Below are 20385 nucleotides of genomic sequence, written 5' to 3' on the forward strand. Positions count from 1 at the left end.
TTTAATAACTGACCTGTGGTTATCTTACAAAGAGAGAGGTAGGTTTTCATTTCACACAAAGACATTTTGGGTGTGTCATGTTCAAGGTCATTTGGGGAAGTTCAAGGTCACTGGAAGAAAAATTTCTAATTTGTGAATGTAAATGAAGGTCTTATTGATAAACTTGGTAGGTTTTATTTTATAAAAGATTGCCTGATGACCCAAGGGTGTGTTTGATTTGACCCAAGGTCATTTGGGAAGTTCAAGTTCACTGGAAGAAAAATTTTATAAGATTCATTGCAAAAACTTATGATATATTCTAGTTACATTTATTCTCTGCATACTCATTTAAAAATGTAGCATTAAGTTTTAAAAATAGATATATTGAATAAGTAGCACCCCTTATATTTGAGCATTAATTTTTTAATTATACATTTGTATTTAGTTGGTGTGCACATGTTAAGCTTTCTTACTGCAGGAAAAACTATCTGATCAATAAAAATTGACTTAATATATTATATATTTTCAACTTTGATTGTTTAAACAGCTTACTGTTAATTATATGTATTAAAATTGCCAAAAAAAAAAAAAAAAAAAAAAAAAAAACACATTAAATTTTAATACTCATTATTAAAAAAAATGGACCTTGTTAAAAAAATTATTGAAAAAAAATAATATATCCTTATAAGATAAGCTTTGAGTTAAATTATTGAAATTGTTGGGGAAAAAAGAATGAGCAGGTATCTATTTATTGAGATGATATATTTCTCCCCTATGTATTGTATCAAACATGTAGAACAAAGCTGGCAGGCTAATATATAGCCCCTCAGTCACCTGGTTATTTATACTTCCACCAAACAATTGATTTAAATATTTTGCAGAATACTCAGACACCATTTAATATATGTTTGAAAAAGATTTTTACAAAGAATTTGTTTATTTTCACATACCCAATATTTAAACAGTGTTTCAAGCTTCCAAAAGCCTTTATTGATCATAGGAACAGCTTCCCATTATTCAAAGTCTGTTTTAAATTTCTTTCTTCTAAAACAAGCTCAATATATTTTTTAAATATCACTCTCTGGAGAGGAAATTAATTATTGGCCAGTAATTAGGTATTCCCAACACCTCAGGTGTGCATTTATTTGTTTTATTTATTGTTACAGCAGAAAGAAGAACTTGCTCAATTATTCATGATGACATTATCAACTTTCATCCGTGATCTTTAGTACTCTTGACTCTATTGGGGTTTCCTATAGCAACCTTGTTATATTTTGTAGCTTGTGCCTGATCCAGACAAGAACCGATGTAAGGTTTTCATTGGTGGATGTGAACTGAATAAGGAACACAAGATCTATGTTGTTGCTCTCCCAAAAGGTAGGTGTCAATAAATGATGTGGACTTAATTTTAAGTGTTTGCTTTGCAGGGATTGATTTTTATATTCACACTCTAGTCCATTCTTGTGATTAGATTTTTTTTTTTTAACATACATCTTTGTGTTTCATATTTGACAAATACAATAGAGAGACCAAGAAAAATACTTATAGGGATTAAAAGACTAATTGGAAACACTTACTTTAACTACAGTGGTTAGATGCATTATTATCGTGAGGTGTCAAAGAATACAATTAGATCTATCCACAATTTCAAACTGTATTTCAACATCTATGATTGATTTCTTTAATAAATTGACAACAAATATACATCACCCACTAGCTGTGGTGTATATGCTAAATTCACTGTAGTATTTTAGTTGGTGCTATATAGTTTTGTTTTTTTGTGACAATCTAATTTTGTCATTGATATATTTGTCAGATGGTACAAATGGTGAGTTTTAATTGAACACAGCTGAGCTTCTTGTCTAGTTTCTGAGTTCTGTCTTTTCATATTTGCTTCAGTGGCTAAATACCAAGCCTAGAAAACAGGACCCTGTTCAATTGATAAATTAAAATTGTATTTTTATAGGGTTGACTTTCTTCATTTATTTCTCAAACCTTATTCCTTTATCACATCATGTCTGTAGTATGTAAGCACATGCAGTTAAAAACTTTTAGTTAAGTTAAGTCAGTGAAGTGGTGCTTAAGGTGAAAAAAAGTTCAATTGATAGCTATTTAATTATTGTACAATGTGCATAAATGTATTTATTTACTTTATGTACATTTATTTACTTTTAGAGGAAAGTATTTAGATGAAGATTTAATAACCTGCACTAGTGACTCTTAGAGGAAACAAACTGCCATTTTCAGCATCCACATTTTTAAATGCATTAGATGTACATGTATACATGTATATATTAAGTACTATGTACTATTCAGCATCTAGTTGCTTTTTTAGAATCTCTTTCAAGAATCATTTTTAGTATGCTATCTTTATGGAAAAGGATTAATGGCATTTATTTTGGCAGGTTTTTTTTTTCAACTTGGCACTAGAAGATGCCTGTTAGATTAGATTTAATTAACTTTTTTTCAGAATGTAGATATTGACAAATATATACTTAAATTAAGTACTTTGAAGTCTTAATTGGTATCAGGGCTGCATGATGTACGTTACTTATGCTTGAGATATACTAAAGAGTTTATGAAAAGAACATAAATATCCAACAACTAGTTCATCTCGAGTTATGAATATTACAACTGAAATGTTAAAAAAAAAAAAAGTCAAAGTTTTTCTTCTGTAACTCTTTCCATTATTTGTTTGTCAGACAATGTGGAGGATGGGCGTATGTCCAACGTGATTGAGGTGGTCCTCCCGCTCGATACGTCACAGATCGTCCTCCCAGACGAAGACGAGAGACTAGACCAGGAGGAACTCTACCAGGAGTACATCTCCATACAGGAAGGAAGTGGTTATCTGGCGGCCATGGATGGTAGGAACTTCCTGTTAATTAACCTTTGACCTAGCCATAGATGTTGTTTGGTGGTGTTTTGTGTTTTCATTTTTGCTGTTTTGATTTATTTGTAGTGTTGATTTTGGAGCTTTTTTTGTAGTGATGTATTGTAGACAGCCATTGATTCAGTTAAAGACTTAATTAATAGATTTTTTTAAACTAGAAATGATATGTGTTTAAGATATAAATATTCAGAGATAGTTTTTTTTTTTTTTGCATTTGTTTCATTTATATAGACCATGCACTTTTTTGTTAATATGATTTCATTCTCTAGTTATCCATTGGCAAGTGTTTCCTCAAATATATGTCTGCATGATCACCAGCTCAAACTTATTCTTTGAGTTCAAAATTTAAATACCATAAAATTAAAAGAAAAACTGAAAAAGTTCTTTTGAAAACTCTCAGTCCTTTAATTTTAAATCTGTAATAATCTAAACATCAATGAATAATATATATGTTCGAGTCAGAAGAAAATTCTGTTAACAAATATGTCTGCTTCCTTAATGCTCACTTTTATTTACCCTGTTAATATGCTGTTAAATGTTTCATTCTGATGATTACGCCCATATATTGAGGACACCCTTAAATACATTTATTTGATGTTGTGTGTTTGACATGCTTTATGTATTTTTTTTTTTTTGCTTGAGCTTTTGGTATTCCACCTCATTTCTTCAGCAAAGCGTCATCACATTGAAACTAACAACATACCACCTCTCACCACCAGCTACCAGTATACCAGTAAAAAACCAGCATCTGGTAAATATGTCAGGTTAAAAATTAAAAGTCACTGTCAGTTCTGGCGGTCTTGTCAATCATTTACCTTTCTGGAGAAAGTTGAAATAAACTGATTAATTGTCATCATGAAAAAATCTAAATTTCAAAAGTCATATTTTCTGTAAATCAATGTTGAATGCGTAATTTTTATGTCATTTCTACCGGGATTCTTTGTGATTAAGTCGAAGCCTATAATCAGCTTTATTATGGAGAATTTTGTATCCAAAAATGACTCTCATAAGAAAAGATTCCTGATGAAGTAGAATAATTGATTTGATGCTTAGATTGATCATGTTCTCAAAGTTGTCCAATCCATTGTCCTACCCATTGTGAATTTACCCCAATTCAGAGAATTCATCAATAATTTGACCATGCAAGTAATATTACACATTGTACACTCAACACAGAAAATGAATGCTATTGGTCTCATCAAATGTGAATAGAATGCCTAGTGTGTAGACTTGTCATAAACATGTTAATGTAATTGTGGAAGCACAATGTCATTTTATGTAGTCAATTTGTCAGTAACTTTTGTAACATTTACTTGGAATTTCCCTTATTCATTGCAAACTGATAAATTTGATTAGTGTAAAATAGCCATAGTTGATTTGCCCTGATTAACATAAGTTAAAACTTCTTGTAAGTGAAAGCTAGCATTTATGAGATGACAAAGTTTTTTTTTTCTGTTTCAGACAAAAGATCAGGTGCCCCTGCTGTGGTAGAAGTTGAAGATCCAAGATACAGAGGTAAAAAGCAGTTAAATTATCAAACATCTTCTCTGAAACTATGGCATCTTTCATTATGCATCTGAAAATACCGTTCTTTTTTCAAAACTTTATCAAAGTAATGCTAAATCTTCTATATTTTCAATCTTTCTTGATCTTCATTCATGCATCTTTAATTCATGGAACATTAAAAAAACTAATAGGAGTGAAACCACTGAAAAAGAAAACAGCTTTGCAATCAAAGACTCCAGACTTAACTTCCTCAAATGCATCCCACAATGCATCACATCCAATGTCTGCCTCTGATCCATATCAGAATTTATCCACTCTTCCGGATGGCTTGATTCCACATGGATATGCCACTCCAGCTCTGGAACAATCCAGGCCCCAGTCTCTTGTTCCATCACTGGCTGACAGAATCTCTGATCGCCAACGGCAAAGAAGCATTGAACTTGTAAATGAAGTTTTGAATTCTCAAGTGAATAGTCAAGCCAACAGTGAATATTTTGGTGGAGACCCATACTCTAGGAACATAAGCAGACGATCTTCCCAAAAGAGCTTTTTCCAACAGCAGGTTAACGCTCCCAGTGTAGCTGAACAGTATTTAGAGATGAACCCCATGATACAAAGAAGGCTATCTCTTAGTTCTCACAGACAGGGATTGGACCAGCATGTTATGCCACCACCTTCCCAATCAATGCATCAAATGGCTGTTCTACAAGCCCCACCACAACTTAATGTAGAGGAACCTCAGATGCGTCACCACATTTCTTTGAGATCAGCAGGAACTATTGCAAAACTGGGTTCTCCTCAGCCTCAGCCTGTGAATCTCCAACTGCAGAAGCACAAGTACCCAATAACATTCAAAATGGTGGCAAAAGCTGTGAAAAATTTCATCACTCAGCAGAATATTGTCATGACAGCTATAGCTCCAGGAAGGGTGAAGAAAAGGTTCAGATTTGACTGGCCAAGGTTCAGAACCTGGATCAACGTAACCAAGCCATTTGAGAAGGAGAAAGATGCAGGAGTGATGTATCAGCTTCAGGCACCAACACCATCCAATGCACCCCATGAAAATGAGAGAGCAACTTCAGAATTTGCCTTCAATCAACAACAAGCTGATCGAGAAAGACAACTCAACTTTATGAGACAACAGCTTGACCCAGATCTTTATCCTGAACATACTGGTGGGCAATACAGAGCACAAATGCAGGAATATTATTCTCATGAACCTCCAAGAAGCTTCAGAAGTTCAAGGTATGGGAATTACTTAGATGTAGGTAGACAAACAAGGTCTGCCTATCATGAAAGATCCTTTGATCATGCCAGCCCTGACAATAGTAGAAGGAGTCCAAGGTTTGAGTTTTATGGACCAGAGGAAAGGCACTCCCCTTATAGGAGAGAAAGTAGGTCAAGGTCACATTCCCATTCTCATGAGAGGAGGCAGGAAATGGGGCCCCATGATGACTGGTTTGAGTATCAAGGCAGAGGAAGGCCTGACCCACAGAGAAGTGCCAGAGACTATGACAGTGGATTTGAAAGAAATTCTCATGAAGAGAGACACTCCAGGGACCATGGATTCTATGAGAGTGAGTCAGACTATGATGAAGAGTATGAGGATTACAATGTCTCTTCTGATCAGTATGAGAGTCCTCCATACTATGCACAGGAGAGCAGAAGATACAGGGAACAGCCAAATCATAGAAGAGGTGGCCCTGGGGGTCCTCCACCAAGACACAGCAGACGCCTACCAAGATCTGGGAAAGACAATGTAAGAAGTCCCAGGAAAAGAAGTCCAGAGGATAAACAGAAGGAAAAAATAAAATCAAGAGGTTTTGAAACAGATTTTGGGATCTATGGTGGACCAGGATCCAAGCCCCCACCATTAACTCTGAAGGAGTACAATGAGACACAAAGGAAGCCCAAGAGAAAGAAGAGGAAGAGACCAAAGAGGCACTCAGCTCTGTATAACATGTTGGACCAGGATGAAGAGTATCCCTCAGAACTCCCCCCAGCTCTCAGAACTCTGGCCACCTACGGGAAGATGTTTCATGGACAGCTGCTGCAGGATGCCATTCAGATGGACCATGAAGGTAGAGGAAGATGTCTGCATGGATGACAAATTCACACTGATGAGAATGAATCACTGTAGAGCAGAATTAGGCACTCCTTTTGCAGAGAGTTATACTGCATGACCACTGACAATGCTACATGATCACATTTATAAGAATGGCTATTCACTTAATTGATTTTCATGATTTTTGAATTTGTCCTAGCCAAAAATTCCTTTTTGTTTGGAATGAGTATCATTACTATGCATAATTACCTTTAATATTGCAGCTGGCTTCTTTTCTTTTTTGACATTTTGATACGATGCTTGTATATTGTTTTCTTTAGTCTACCAAATTCAAAACATTTTGTTTATGTAAAGTCATCAGATCAATTTTTTTTAAATTCAGTTAATATTTCAGATTAATTTTGTAATTGCTAATAGATTTCTTTTAGCATTGTTTTTACTCTTCACCCAATAATTTGAATATCATTTGAAAATCTACATATTCTCTGATTTTGAATTTGATTTCAGAATACTCGGATGGTAAGTTAGGGAACCAGTTTCGATTGTGACTGTCACAGAACCAGTTTACTAACATTTTTTTCCTCGCTCTCGTGTTGGATTTCATGTTGGTGTTCTCCTCATGGTGTAAAGACATAAAAAAAGATCATCAATTAGCTTAAAAAAAAAAAAATTAAAAAAGACACTGGCTTGAGGTCTTCATCTCTAAATTTTGACGAAAATGCACATTCTTTGTTGGGACAGTGAATTTTTATCAGGCTTCACTGACTGTAATTGAATTCACATTAACCTAGAACTTAACTTTGCCATGATTACAAAAATCCATTCATCCTTCAAATAATTCTTCAATTTTTGTACCTATATCCTGGAGATTTTGCCAAATATTCCAATCTACATTTTCCAATATGTATATACATGTATATATGTATATATACATGCATACACTATATTCTTAAACAATATATTTCCATATTAGACTGATATAAGCAACAGACACATTAATAATTTATTTTTTCATGAAATATTCCTGCTTGATTAATTGTCCTCCTTATTTACAAAGACCATACCCTATAAAACTCACCTTTCACATCCTTTTGATGTTTTAAAATGTTTATATCTTTAAAAGAACACTTGTAGAAGTTTTGAATTTTTCACAATTTGATTTTCATAATGCTTGTATATGTCGAACGTTGTTTTTTGACATTTGTCACAAGTTTAAAAACTTTGGATACAATACAGAGGTCTTGATTTTTCAAGTTGTCATGAACTGATATTTTGATAATTAAATTTATTCATCTTGAAGTATGATCTTCATAAAAAGTTTTTATTTCTTCTAATGTATTTAATTCTCTTGCAGATCAGAGCATGATGACGGATGATAACTATGAGAAAGGAACACAAACACCAAGAGGAAAATCTCGAGTGAAAAATCTCAGAGACAGCTATGGCTCAGGTGATTTCTCAGAGGAGCGAGCTCAATCTCGACGAGCACAGATATCTGACTCAGAGAGTGAGACTGAGTCTGAGACAGGCTCATCAGAAACCGAAAGTGAAACTGAAAGTGAAACCGCCTCAGAAGGGACAAGGTTATCTAATGATGGAAGTGTTATGGTGGTCAGCATGAAAGATGCAAAGTACGCGCCAAAGGTCACGAGAGAGGTCGTGCAGCAGAGCAGACCCAGGAGCAGCTACATCATGAGAGATGATAAAACTGACACCGGGACACAGTCGGACATCACCCCCAGACCTCCTTCTGCCAGGCGGTATCGAGATACACACAGCGCTCGCTCAGATCTGAGTACACCAAGGTTAGCTCGGCGGGCACTCATTGAAGTAGAAGAGACAGCGTCTGTGGATTTGAATGAAGACCACATGATGAAGAGTGTTGTTGTGTCCAAGGAAAGAGGAAGCAGGCGCCGCCAAGTGGAGGAAGGGGAGGTAAATGATGAAAATTGAAAATTTACACTGATGTAAATTTTTTCCTTTGAAGTAAAGCTAATGCATGGAAATTTTAGCTTAGTATTAGAAATATGATATTGGTATGTTTAAAGGAAACTGAAATGTTTGAATTAAATCTTTAAAAAAAAAACTTTGTTATTTGCAGCCTGTATATAACCCTGCCAATGATGCACAAGTGGGCGTACCTGCTCCAACTATCAAGGTATCCAGTATGGGCAAATCTGGGCTGATTGTGGAATGGTACATTGACAATCGTATGGACTCGCAGTATGAAGTCCAGCAGTATATAATCAACATTGTGGGCCGAGACTTCAGTGCTAAGGATATCAACAGTCATATCAGGTTCTGAACTCGCTTTTACCAAATTTCAGATAGAACTGTGAATTTTTTTTTTTTAAGTAGGTACATGTTTTATGATACCGGTAAATAAGGATTTTAAGTTAATGTTGTAAATTTTCCTTTTCAGTTTTGAGTGTAACCTTGTGGATAACAGAGGTCACAGTGTCAGAGGGACGCAGCATTGCTGGACTGTGGACGGAAACAAACGTAAAATCAACATCCGGGGTCTGTACCCGGACAACACATACAGGTAGGGGCTGAAGATTAAAGCTAAATATACATGTATAGCATTTATATAACCTCAAGACAACTAAAAGTGCTGTGTTGTCTGCAGTTTTTATTTAAATATATATATAATTATTGACATATTTGTTCAGGGTGTTTGTGGTGGCCAATTATGGTTTCCGTGATGATGAGGAGGAACAGAAGCCTATAGAAGTCCAGGCCACATCTCCTGTGATTTACTACACAACAATAGGGCCCCCTCTCCCTCCATTTGTTAGGGTTCTTAATGTCGGGCTGTATCAGGTACAGGCTGCAATCCATGATTGTATAGATATAAGTCACAAAATGTGATCACTGTATATCTTGTGATAGAAAATCATGTAAAGACGTAAAGTAATTTTGTGCAGCTATTTGATAATGAAATGTGTTCACTGTATATGATTGCGCCCATGACAAAAGGGTCCTTATGGCATATTTGCTAAAACAGAGAAATAACGTCATAAAGATGTGAAGTTGTGTGATATTTTTATTTTTTTTTGACGTTTGACACATCCAGAGTTTTTATCGCTGTTTCAAACATGTAGAATTTATTTTCATTTATAAATTAATTTAATCAATATCTGAATCTCCTAATCCACTGATTTTAGATATAAATAAAAACATTTAGAACTGGTTTCTTAACAAACATAATTAAATACGTCTCTATAATACCAATAGTTTTCCTACATGCGTAATTAAATGTATAGAAGCTGTAGACAAGGTGTTTTCTGATTGCATATTGAATCTTTATACTCTATATAAATTTTATTTACATATTTATACCATTTTTAGAATATATTTTAGACAGGGTATATCGTAAAAAATATTGCAAAGGAAAATTGTCTTCCTACTTCTTTGAGATCCGCTCCAGCACTCTCAAATATACATCGCGATCGCGTCGATCACATCATGCACATGTAAACATTGATTCATCGGTACATACGGCTTAAACTGTTGTTAAATTGTTTGTACAAATGTTGAAACTAAACATACATCTTCACCGTTTTTTACAAATCTAGCAAGAATGTGTAAAAACGATAGTCAAGATTATGTCTATTTTCTATAAATAAAAATAGGAGAGATAACCCTGATGTCAACAATCGATGTAACAGGGGTACCAGACAGGGACATTCATTATTTTAATTGCGTACTTTTTCACATTTCAGCTGCATGTTCGCATGAAGGATTATAAAAGAGATATTTTATGACCAAATAAAAAAACTTGTAATCGTCATCATAATTATGAATTTTTAAATAAAGGTATATTGTTGTACTTTGGGAATAAGATTAATGTAGAAAAAGGAAAAACAAAGAAGAAGAAGAAGAAAAAAAAGGAAAACTGCAAAATTGAACAGACTTTTATTTTTTTTTTTCAAATCTCTAATATCTATAGTTTTTTTTTGCATGAAATAATTTCATGACGAATTTTATTTTTTAAAAAATAATAAACATGTAAAGCGTCTACCTTATAATCATGATTAAATAAATTAAACTTTAAAAATGTTGTTTTGTCTTATATTCTTGTTGCAGAAAGACATTTCAATGTAGAGAAATTAAAACAAGCAAAAACATCCAAATGAATTTTTATAGCTATTTATTTTCAAGATCTCCAAGTTTAATATACATGTAACTCTTTGGTAATTAGGTTTTTTTTTCATACGGAGTTCAAATGTTTTAAGCATTATCTGCAAATTAATTCTTTTAGCCATGCCGAACTTTGTCTTTCATAAAAGCTCGATCAGCATTGAATGTCTCTTAACAGATCAATTATCATGCTAAAAACTCAATCATCACTGAACTTATAATCTCATTGCAGTTATCAGTGTGGAATAATATATTTTTTAACCTGCCATCAAAATATAGATAAATATTATCAAATATGATCAAAAATTATTTATTTGTTTTGGTTGATAAAAAAATCTTTATAAGTTCAGGGTCGGGTTTTATTTTTATACATGTACATGTAAAGGCTAACAGAAAATAAATTTCAATGCTGAAAATACATGACATAAAACCGCAACAATATGCTTGCATTTTGTTTTATTTTGGCTGCAGTGCAGGGGATGGGGTGGGGGTGTCCTTATATATTTCCATAACATTTAGGCTTTACAAGGCTTAGCATATCCAAGCACCAGGCACGTAGCATCGTTTTTGAAAGTTGGGGGGGGGGAGGGCAGCCAGAGAATTTTTTTTACTTCCCTGAAAAAGTTGACAAACAAAAATAAAAGGTTAAAGTTGCACAAAGTCGAAAATCCTATTTTGGGGGGGGGGGGGGGAGGTGGGGGCTAGAGGCCAACTTTTTTCAGTACCAATCGTTATACTACATTTTCCGTACACCACTAATAGTGGGGGGGGGCAAACCAGACTTTCAATTATCAATTCCTATAGTATAAGTATAAGGTTGGGGAAAAAAATGAAGGACCAGGCTCCCCTCCCCCCTGGGCACGGGACCAGAATGGAATTCATACTTTTTAAAACTCACTTTATAGAATAAAATTAGAAAACAACATTAGAAAGAAAGGGATTCTTTTTAATTAGGTCATAAATAATATCATCATTTTCTAAGATGTCTACATCCCTAAAAAAATCTGACATTTCAAAGTTCAGCCAGTTCACAGACAATTGCCAGGAAACATATTATACAAAACAGTCATATTCAACTGACTGTATATTTAGGCATAAACAATTACATGTTATTAATCTTAAGCTCACCCCTACCCCAACAAAAGCTATACATATAAACCGTAAATGGCATCTCAAATTTAATTCTATGGGTGTGCTTCTAAAACCATCTATTTCATAAAATAAAACCAGATTTTTTTAATTTTAGGGTATCATTATATGCATGATTAACAATACTGAATTCATAGAAATTTAGTTCCAGGCTAATAGTGTTTATGATAGCTGTGCGATTTTAAAAATGGCAATGGTCAGAATTAAAGGTATAAATATAAAATTAAGGTATTAGGCAGCATTTTTTCAAACCTAAATAAAAAAAAGTGAATCTGCAAGTTGTAGGGTTAATGGTACTGGGTGCACCTAAAACTTTTGAAGTAAAAAAAATATTTTTTAAATTCATTTTAACTCGTGTTCACAAGAAGTGTAAGTTTTTGCCATTTAGATTTTTTACCCCCCCCCTCTTCACCAACATACACATAATCCTACAAATGTTAATCCTGGGTTTATCTATTGTGTAAATGATTGCGGATTATAACTCATTCATTTGTTTTTAAAACTTTCCACATTTTGATTGGTTAATATTAAAATATTTTTTACTGCTAGACTGAAAAATATTTTGTGTAGCCTTTATATTTTCAAAAAAGCAGTGTCATTATTGACCCAATGCAGACAGACAACCTTATATATGCAGTGAATCAACCGAATTTACTTTTTTATTTACTGTCTATTGTGTATCGTAATTACATGTTACATGTACCACACTTCACAATTTTTCTGTCTTTGTATAAAATTTAGAAAGAAAGAACGATCAAAAAAATTTTCACTTCTCAGTAGCATTTAGGTAGCGTAATGTAATTTTTAAAAAAAAAATTATTTTCATATATATGGTAACTAAAGATATATCGTTTATGCTGAAATCTTGACCTATCGACAGCAATGTTTAAATTAAAATAATTTTCAAATGAATTCTACAGGCTTATCAAATGACTCTTGCATGGATTACCAGTAAATATTTTGTTTGAGAAAATAATTGTTTCAACAAAAAAAAATGAATGAATGTTGCCTGCTGTTCAGGTTTCCCCCTGGTGTCATAGAAAAGTGAAATGTAAAACAAACACTCACTTATAATACAATACACCACTGATGAATCCATTATATATATAAAACTATCAAATAATTATTAATAATTAAAAGAGACAATGAGATAAAATTAATGTGCATGGAAAAATATCAAATATTATACAACTATTAATCACCGTAGTAAAATTACAGAAGAAAATCATATAACGTTCACTCTGAAAACGTTTGACGTTGTTGAAAAACATGACGTCATTATTACCCTGTTAAAGTATATTTAATAAAAATGAAGAAAAAACCTACTTAGAGTAGACGTAGGGCCATAAAAATTCATATTTGACAACTTCTAACCTTACTCTATCAGAATCCGTGAAAAACTCGAAATGCATAAAAAATGCCATAAGGACCCTTTTCACATGGGCACAATCATATCTGGTGTGAAAAAAATCATTTGAAGTTTTGTGAAATTTTTTTTTTATTTATCAAGTAGCATAAAATTCATATGATGATACAGTTTTCTTGAAATTATGAGGAGAAAAAAACTGGATTAGAATTCATGGAAAATTTATAGGAAAATTTGAGAAACTCATAATTGATACTTCTTTTTCTGTATAGACGACAGTGCAGTGGGACCCTCCTAGACTACAGAGTGGGCTGGAGTTACTGGGGTATAAAATCTATGTGGATAACAAGGTCCTACGAGGTCTGCAGAGGAAAGACACTCGACAATTGGTCATTAATGACCTGGTGCCAGGTAAGAGTTATCTCCCTTAAAAAGCAATCTTGTGTATTATCTGTTGTTAAGACTGAAAATTTGATCTGGTTTTGAATAATATCTGCCCTAGTTTACACTTTTTCTGCTTTAATCAAAAGAATCTAATATATTTCAGCAAATTGAAAAATTAAATAAGATACATTAATAATTAGAAATGAAGACTATCGAAAATTTTAAAACTAATTGGTAGTTACCTGTTTAGAGAATTATCAACCCAATATTCAGCACATTTATTGCCTTTGACAAATTCTTTACAAAGATATGCATATTTTACTTTCAATTTCTGGTTTTGTTATTTAGGAAAGACAATAGCTGTATCGGTGGTGGCAGTCCTGAGACAGAGTGGTATAGAGAGTGAACCCTCCCGACAGATACACATCACCTGTCCTAAGAGACCCCCTCCCCCTCACGTCAGTCAGCAGCCCCTTCACAAACACGGCAGTGTGTTAGTGGCCTGGGACAAACCGGGAGGGGTCAGGAGAGCTGTGGCCCAGGAGGGAATCACCAGTTACAGGTACCACAAAATCTCCAGAGAATACTTGTTGTTGTACTTGGATTTTTACCATCCTAAAAGTTTATGAGTAACACAAGGAGTTTTAAACATGTGTTTTGTGCCTTGTAGAATATATGTCAATGATAAGTACTTTGGGAAGATAGATGCCTCCCCCAAAATGGATCGTCAAGGTTACCAGTATGTGATCACTGGCCTTAACCCCGAGGAAAGCTATGATGTCAAGGTCAAGGTATGGAGTATAGAATTAATTATGTTGTCAAATAATGTATCTATAAATTTCAAGGCATTAAGTATTTTTTGTATGTGATACAAAATAACTGTTTAGAGGGGATATTTTTAGCATGATGCTAAATTTTTTTTTTGATGAATTCTTATTTTATTCCCTAATTTTCACAGAGTATGGCTGGACAGAAGCATGTAGACCCTGACCAGAACCACATTTTCTGTATCAGTGAGAGTGCCTTCTCTAACACCATCCCTGTCCAGGCACCCGCGGCCCCCAAATCTCCCGAGCTCAGACTGGAGAGCATGACCCCACAGGGAATCAGGGTCACATGGCTTGCACCACAACAGTACGGCGAGGCTGAAATTTCTGTGAGTCAATGAATATCTCTAAGACAAACTCTACAATAGCTGATCTTAAAAATTCTTAAGTATATTAAATGGAATTCTACCTAAAATGCAAAGATATGTGTGCAATAATATCCTTGTTTAATCTAACATGTATGCATATGAGTTATTTCCCTTTAACTGATAATATGTAGGAAATTTAACCTCAGATAATATTTATATCATCTGTAGAAAATAACATAAACAATCACAAGAAATTTTGAAGCCAAAATCTTAACTTTTTTAATTACAATGACAGGGTTACCGTCTACTGAAGAATGGTAAACTGTACGGACATGTGATGGGCCCCGACGTTAACGCTGTAGATATTACGGGGATCTCCCTGGGTGACAAGGTCGTCCTTCAGCTGGTAGCCTTAACAAATCATCCAGTAGGAAAACTCGAGCGAGCCCTCCTGGAGCTTGAGAGGGATGAATCATCACCACGACAACAAGGTAAAAAATATTCCTGCTCCCTGTTTCTCTTTTATTTTCTTTTTTTTTTTTCATTTAAAAAAGAAGTGTGTGAAAGTGTAGATAACATGTCATTTTGTTGCATTAATTTTTTTGGTTGATTGCTCTTGAAATGTTTATGAATACTTGTGTTTCTTACTTTTAATCCTTAATTCACTTTGAAACTATCAAGAAGACATAATGGATGGCTTTTACACTTTTCTTGAATGGTAGTGAATTTTTTCAGAAGCATGTCAGAAAATCTAGTGTGCTTTTCAATTTCTTAGCCTTAAATTATTTTTTTACACAGCATATCAGGGTGTGCATAAAAATAGGGGCTGGAGAATTGCCCTGCCTATGAATTATGATAGAATTAATCCCTAAAATATGCTGGAATTGCCTCTTCAAGCCCCACTAGGGGAGGAACCTAAAACACATCTACTGTTAAATTGCCCCATTCTATCTCAATTCTTATGTACCGGTACAACCCTGGCATATGTACTGTGTTCTTTTGCTCATTTCAACTCAATGTGTAGACTATACATTATGCCTTTGATTCTAGAACTCCACATCTTTTGTCATGTTCACCATTATAGTTTGTGTTGATTTTGCACTAGCACAACTCACTGGTACTGATCAGAAAGTGTTCACTCTGACGGAGGGAGTGAAAACTAAGGGCTGGACTAAAACAGAGTCTACTAACAAACTGGAGGGTAACTAACTGATCCTTACTAATTCTTAACTCGTCAGATGCTTCAAGCAACTTGGTAGAATACTGAAGCTATAAAAAGTAACTAACTAGATATAGCTTTAATTAAAGCTCTTTGTATGCTTTTAGCTACCGTAGGCTGGTAGATTGAAGCTATCGTATACATAGTTTAGTCTGTAAAAGAGCTTTATAGCTCTTGTTTTTTTTTTTATATGTAAGACTCCAAAGTGCGATGGTGACACAAAGGTCCGATGGCCTCGCCAAACTCCGATGGTTTGCATCAAACCCTGATGGCTTGCTGTCTTTAATGCATGTACATTTGCGCAGTTTTGAGGTTTGGCGCAGTAGTATTATGTCATCATAAACGTTAATTGTTTTCTGCACCATCGGACTTTGGCTTGTCAAACATCGGGGTTTGGTGCAGACCATCGGACTTTGGAGTCCCATTGCACTTTGGAGTCCTACATATATATAGTGTGACTATTAATAAAATTTACTATGACTATATTTACTCCGTAACTGAATACTAACTTGTTATGCTTAATGTGCTTAAAGCTACTTAGTAGATTGAAGCTAAAGGATAATTTAATAGATCCTACCAACTCTTTACTAATTTTATGCTTAAAGCTACATAGTAGATTGAAGCTAGCTAGCGGTTAACTAACTAGATGCTATATTTTTGCTTAAAGCTCATTTTATGCGTAGAGGTACTTAATAGATTGAAGCTCATGCAGGTATAAATATCCAGATCCTAACTAATGACCAGTACTTTGTATGCAGAAAGCTGTATCTAGCTAATAGATTGAAGCTATACTGATTGTTAGGAAATGTGTTTAAAAAAATCAAACATTGCCACATTAAACATTGATCAATGTTGAATATTTAAATTAGTGCTGGAAGAAAAAATGAGTTATTCCCCTTTTTACCTATACAATGTCAAGAAAAATGTAATTGATATTACTATCAAAAACTTTGAATAGTATTGTTTAAAGTTTATTCATAATAAGTACAATAAAGGGAATGAAGATTCACATGGTATCCTCATTTGTAACATTACTGAGAAGAAAATGAGGCATCTGAATAAAGTAACCTCCTGGCTGGGACATAAAATTTTGACACTTTTGGCCTGAAAATTTTAACTAAAGATTATATTACCGTAGATCTGGAAATTTTTACGTCGATTTTATTTTGCGAATTTGGGTGAAAATGCTGTTGATTAATTTTAACGTTTCAAAATTTTGCGAATGTCCACGCTTTTGTTTACATTTTCTTACTGGTAATTAATTTTTAAGAAAAATATTTTTGCGAATGCAATGAACTCGCAAATTTGCTAAAAATTTATATACAGCAAAAATTTCTAGATTTATGGTATATGCCTAAGTTGTAAAAGTTAACCTTAATTGCTCTAATATTTATATAGGTATACCTTTTAAAGCATAATCATTGCTTTAAAAAAATGTTGACTTCTTGAATATTGTAAACTATAATAGTTTTATTTCTTGAAGAAAAATTTCTTGAAAGAAAATAAAAAAAAAATTGTTGATATTTGGCATTTTCAAAGATAATGATCTGTTATGTGCAATGTTTTTGTTATTTATGACAATGTCTAGATTCACTGATTGACATTCAATACTTCACACATAGACATAGAAACTACGAAGGGCTTATTGTCACCGATTTAAAACAATAAGCAGTTTTTACACATCACTAACTTCAAATGCTTCTTTCACTATTAACTGATCATAATAAAATTCAGTGCCATTAATAGAGTAATTTGATCACTGTCATTCCAATTTTCAATATGCTCTCCAAGCATTGTATTTGTAACATATTAACTGATTTACATGCTTCTTTCACACATACCACCCTCTTAGAAAGCCATGATTAATTTTTTTTTCTCTTTGCATGAAACTAAATTTCCTTGTATATACTGTATTAGCTTACTAACTGATTTTCCAGCTAGTTCATTTCTAATAAAATGTTCACCATTTAAATTTCTCTATAGGAATTTCTGTAGATTAATTTTTCCTTGTTATAAAATCTAATCCTTATTTCATACTTTTTACCAAAAACATTTTTTTTCAAAAACTCACTTTTCCATTTTATTACTTTAACAGATATGTTGCTGGGAGAGAAATATGCGGGTTGTCGACCAGGTCCTAAGCTGACCGTTCACTACACAGGTCTGGTCAAGGCTCCAGATGATGTGTGGCTGGAACAGGTGACTGGTCACTCAGCACTCGTGGTCTGGAAAAAAGGTAGGCTAGCTAGTACACTTGTACTGTCAACTTGATTGTAAAGTTTCATCTACAAGAATGTAAAACAGTGCAAATTAAATAAACCTCTGTTTTGACTTCTGATTTAGCTAGTACTGAAATACACTAACATTTTCCACACGTTCATGTTTCAAAATCTGCCAAATAAGCACATCTAGTTTTCTCAATAAACATGATGGGGTATAAGTGAGAGAATCTCACTCCAAATGAAAAGGAACTCAGCAGTCAGCTGAATATTTTCTAAATTTTCAAGAAAAAAAATTTTACTAGGTGTTTTAAAGGTGACATACAGTCAAACCTGTTTTAAGAGGCCACTTGTGGGAGAATGACAAATTGGCCACATAAGACAGGTGGCCACTTATTCCAGGTTTCAAACAAAGGACTAAAAAATTGTGATCACAGTTGTTTATTAATTTTCAAACGTATCCAAACCACAATTTCGACACATTAAAAAAAGGAAGTTTTAAGTCATTTGAGATCCCTTTTGTTACATTTCATTTTCATCAATTTAGGAAAGAAATCTATTACAATTGTTTTTTATTGCTGTTGTTGTTTCGTGTTGGTAATTTTAACAGTTTCACAGCTATCAAATTTACATCACACGAACTCATGAAATGTCTAAAAAAAGATAGCATTTCCCTGATGCTGTGAAAGCTTTTTGGTTTTTCTTGATATGCTTTATAAAAACATAGTAGGGTTATAACCCGAGACTGACCACTTGACTTAATAACCTCAGGCGAAATTGTAAAATTTTTATAATGTATTGAGTTTATAACATGAACGTATTCAACAGCTGTTCAACAACTTACTTTTGTATATTAATAAAGAACAAAAAAGAAAAAAAAAACATTTGTAAACAATAAATTATTTAATCATATTAATTAAATCATTAAATCCTGACAGAATTCAAATTACACCTGCAATTATCGGTAATTACTCATTATCAGCTGTTCATATTTGGCTTCTCGATGATACGAGGTCACGTGCCAGACGGAAGTCATGTGACTTAACAGACAAAATGGCCGCTAAAAACAGGCATGTTGAGCGCACGGGACCTAAAAACACTGGCCACTGGCCGCGTTAGACAGGTGGCCGCTTAAATGAGTTAAAATATAGTGAAAAAATGAACGGGCGGGATTGAAACTGGCCGCTCATGACGAGTGGCCGCTGATTAAGGGTGGCCGTAACAGCAGGTGTGACTGTATTAGATAGTCATTATTGTAGGAAGATGGTCAAAATAACATGCATTCAAAATGGGAGGAACCCTACAAGCCCTTATTATGAATCAGTCTTACAGCTCTAAGATGACATAAATACCACTTCTTACCCTGAAACGAACTTAATTAAAGCTTGTGCTTTAATTGTCAATAAAGCCATAAATCATCTCTTAAGTGACATAAATATTGAAATGATTGGAAATGTACACAGACCGTGAATTTCACAGATAATACATATGAAAGCCTGTTTATTGATTTGACATATCCATGCAAGAATAAAGAATGTTTAAATCAAAGTTGCATAATGCCTGGTTAAAGTATGATTTTGAATTTCATTAAATTAGGGGCCATTTTCCCATCTCTTCCTCCCATATTTCAATAATAAAAGAGACATTTATGAACACATAAGCCCAACAGCTCATAATTATATTGGCATATTGAAGGTTGTTAAGACTAGAATTTTATGTTGGCATTAAACTAAAATAGCTCTGCAGCCTTTAGGTACAAACTTTCCATATATGGCATCAAAATGGTTGCAATTTATTTCAATGTTACTAAAATCACCCTCTTGAAAGGGTTGGATTAACAGAGCCACAAGGGTTAGATAAAATTTAGAAGATCGTTACGTCCCAAGCCATCGGTAACATAACTACAGTACAAGATCTGATAGAAGCCGTGTACTCGAGCTAAAAACAATAGCTAGCACGAGGGTCCTCTCATCGCAGCGCGAAATATATGCCCTTTAAAAATCATGGTCTGCTAGACTCTTGAGCGAATGGGAGATCATCTAGAGATTCAGGTTGACTATAAAATACTTCTGTGGTTTATCAGATCTTCAATCTTATCCGGTGATGATCATGAGGCTTTTTTGTATGGTCGTCTGTCAGTTGTAAAAATTATTGGAGATGCATGCAATGTCATTCTACAATTTGTATTTAAATGTGTAACTTTTAGAAGTATGGAGCACTAAAAAGATTAAGAGAAATAATGTCTCAAAATTATAAAATTAAATGGAACTTGAATAATGGTCTACTTTAAAATTATGTTAATCAAATTAATGATAATTTTTCAATTT

At 33.8% G+C, this 20385-nt stretch overlaps 1 protein-coding gene across 1 annotated transcript in view; it reads left to right on the top strand.

Annotated features, from left to right (window-relative positions):
- The window catches only part of LOC134246841 (uncharacterized), a gene marked incomplete at its 3' end in the record, with an annotated part of 36054 nt that extends 17979 nt beyond the window's left edge, over positions 1–18075 (top strand). Inside the window, exons 26-41 of the mRNA XM_062729187.1 lie at positions 1260–1356; positions 2682–2846; positions 3543–3623; positions 4334–4387; positions 6951–6962; positions 7798–8378; positions 8545–8741; positions 8866–8988; positions 9116–9266; positions 13374–13512; positions 13834–14047; positions 14156–14276; positions 14444–14641; positions 14916–15111; positions 15726–15821; positions 17935–18075. Coding sequence (XP_062585171.1) covers positions 1260–1356; positions 2682–2846; positions 3543–3623; positions 4334–4387; positions 6951–6962; positions 7798–8378; positions 8545–8741; positions 8866–8988; positions 9116–9266; positions 13374–13512; positions 13834–14047; positions 14156–14276; positions 14444–14641; positions 14916–15111; positions 15726–15821; positions 17935–18075 — 2566 coding nt within the window. The remainder of the gene's footprint in view (positions 1–1259; positions 1357–2681; positions 2847–3542; positions 3624–4333; positions 4388–6950; positions 6963–7797; positions 8379–8544; positions 8742–8865; positions 8989–9115; positions 9267–13373; positions 13513–13833; positions 14048–14155; positions 14277–14443; positions 14642–14915; positions 15112–15725; positions 15822–17934) is intronic.
- Positions 18076–20385: the final 2310 nt, after the last annotated feature.

Source organism: Saccostrea cucullata, unplaced genomic scaffold, assembly GCF_032062105.1.
Source record: "Saccostrea cucullata isolate Sc308-1 unplaced genomic scaffold, CSIRO_AGI_Scuc_v1 ctg3027, whole genome shotgun sequence".
Classification (NCBI taxonomy): Eukaryota; Metazoa; Mollusca; class Bivalvia; order Ostreida; family Ostreidae; genus Saccostrea; species Saccostrea cuccullata.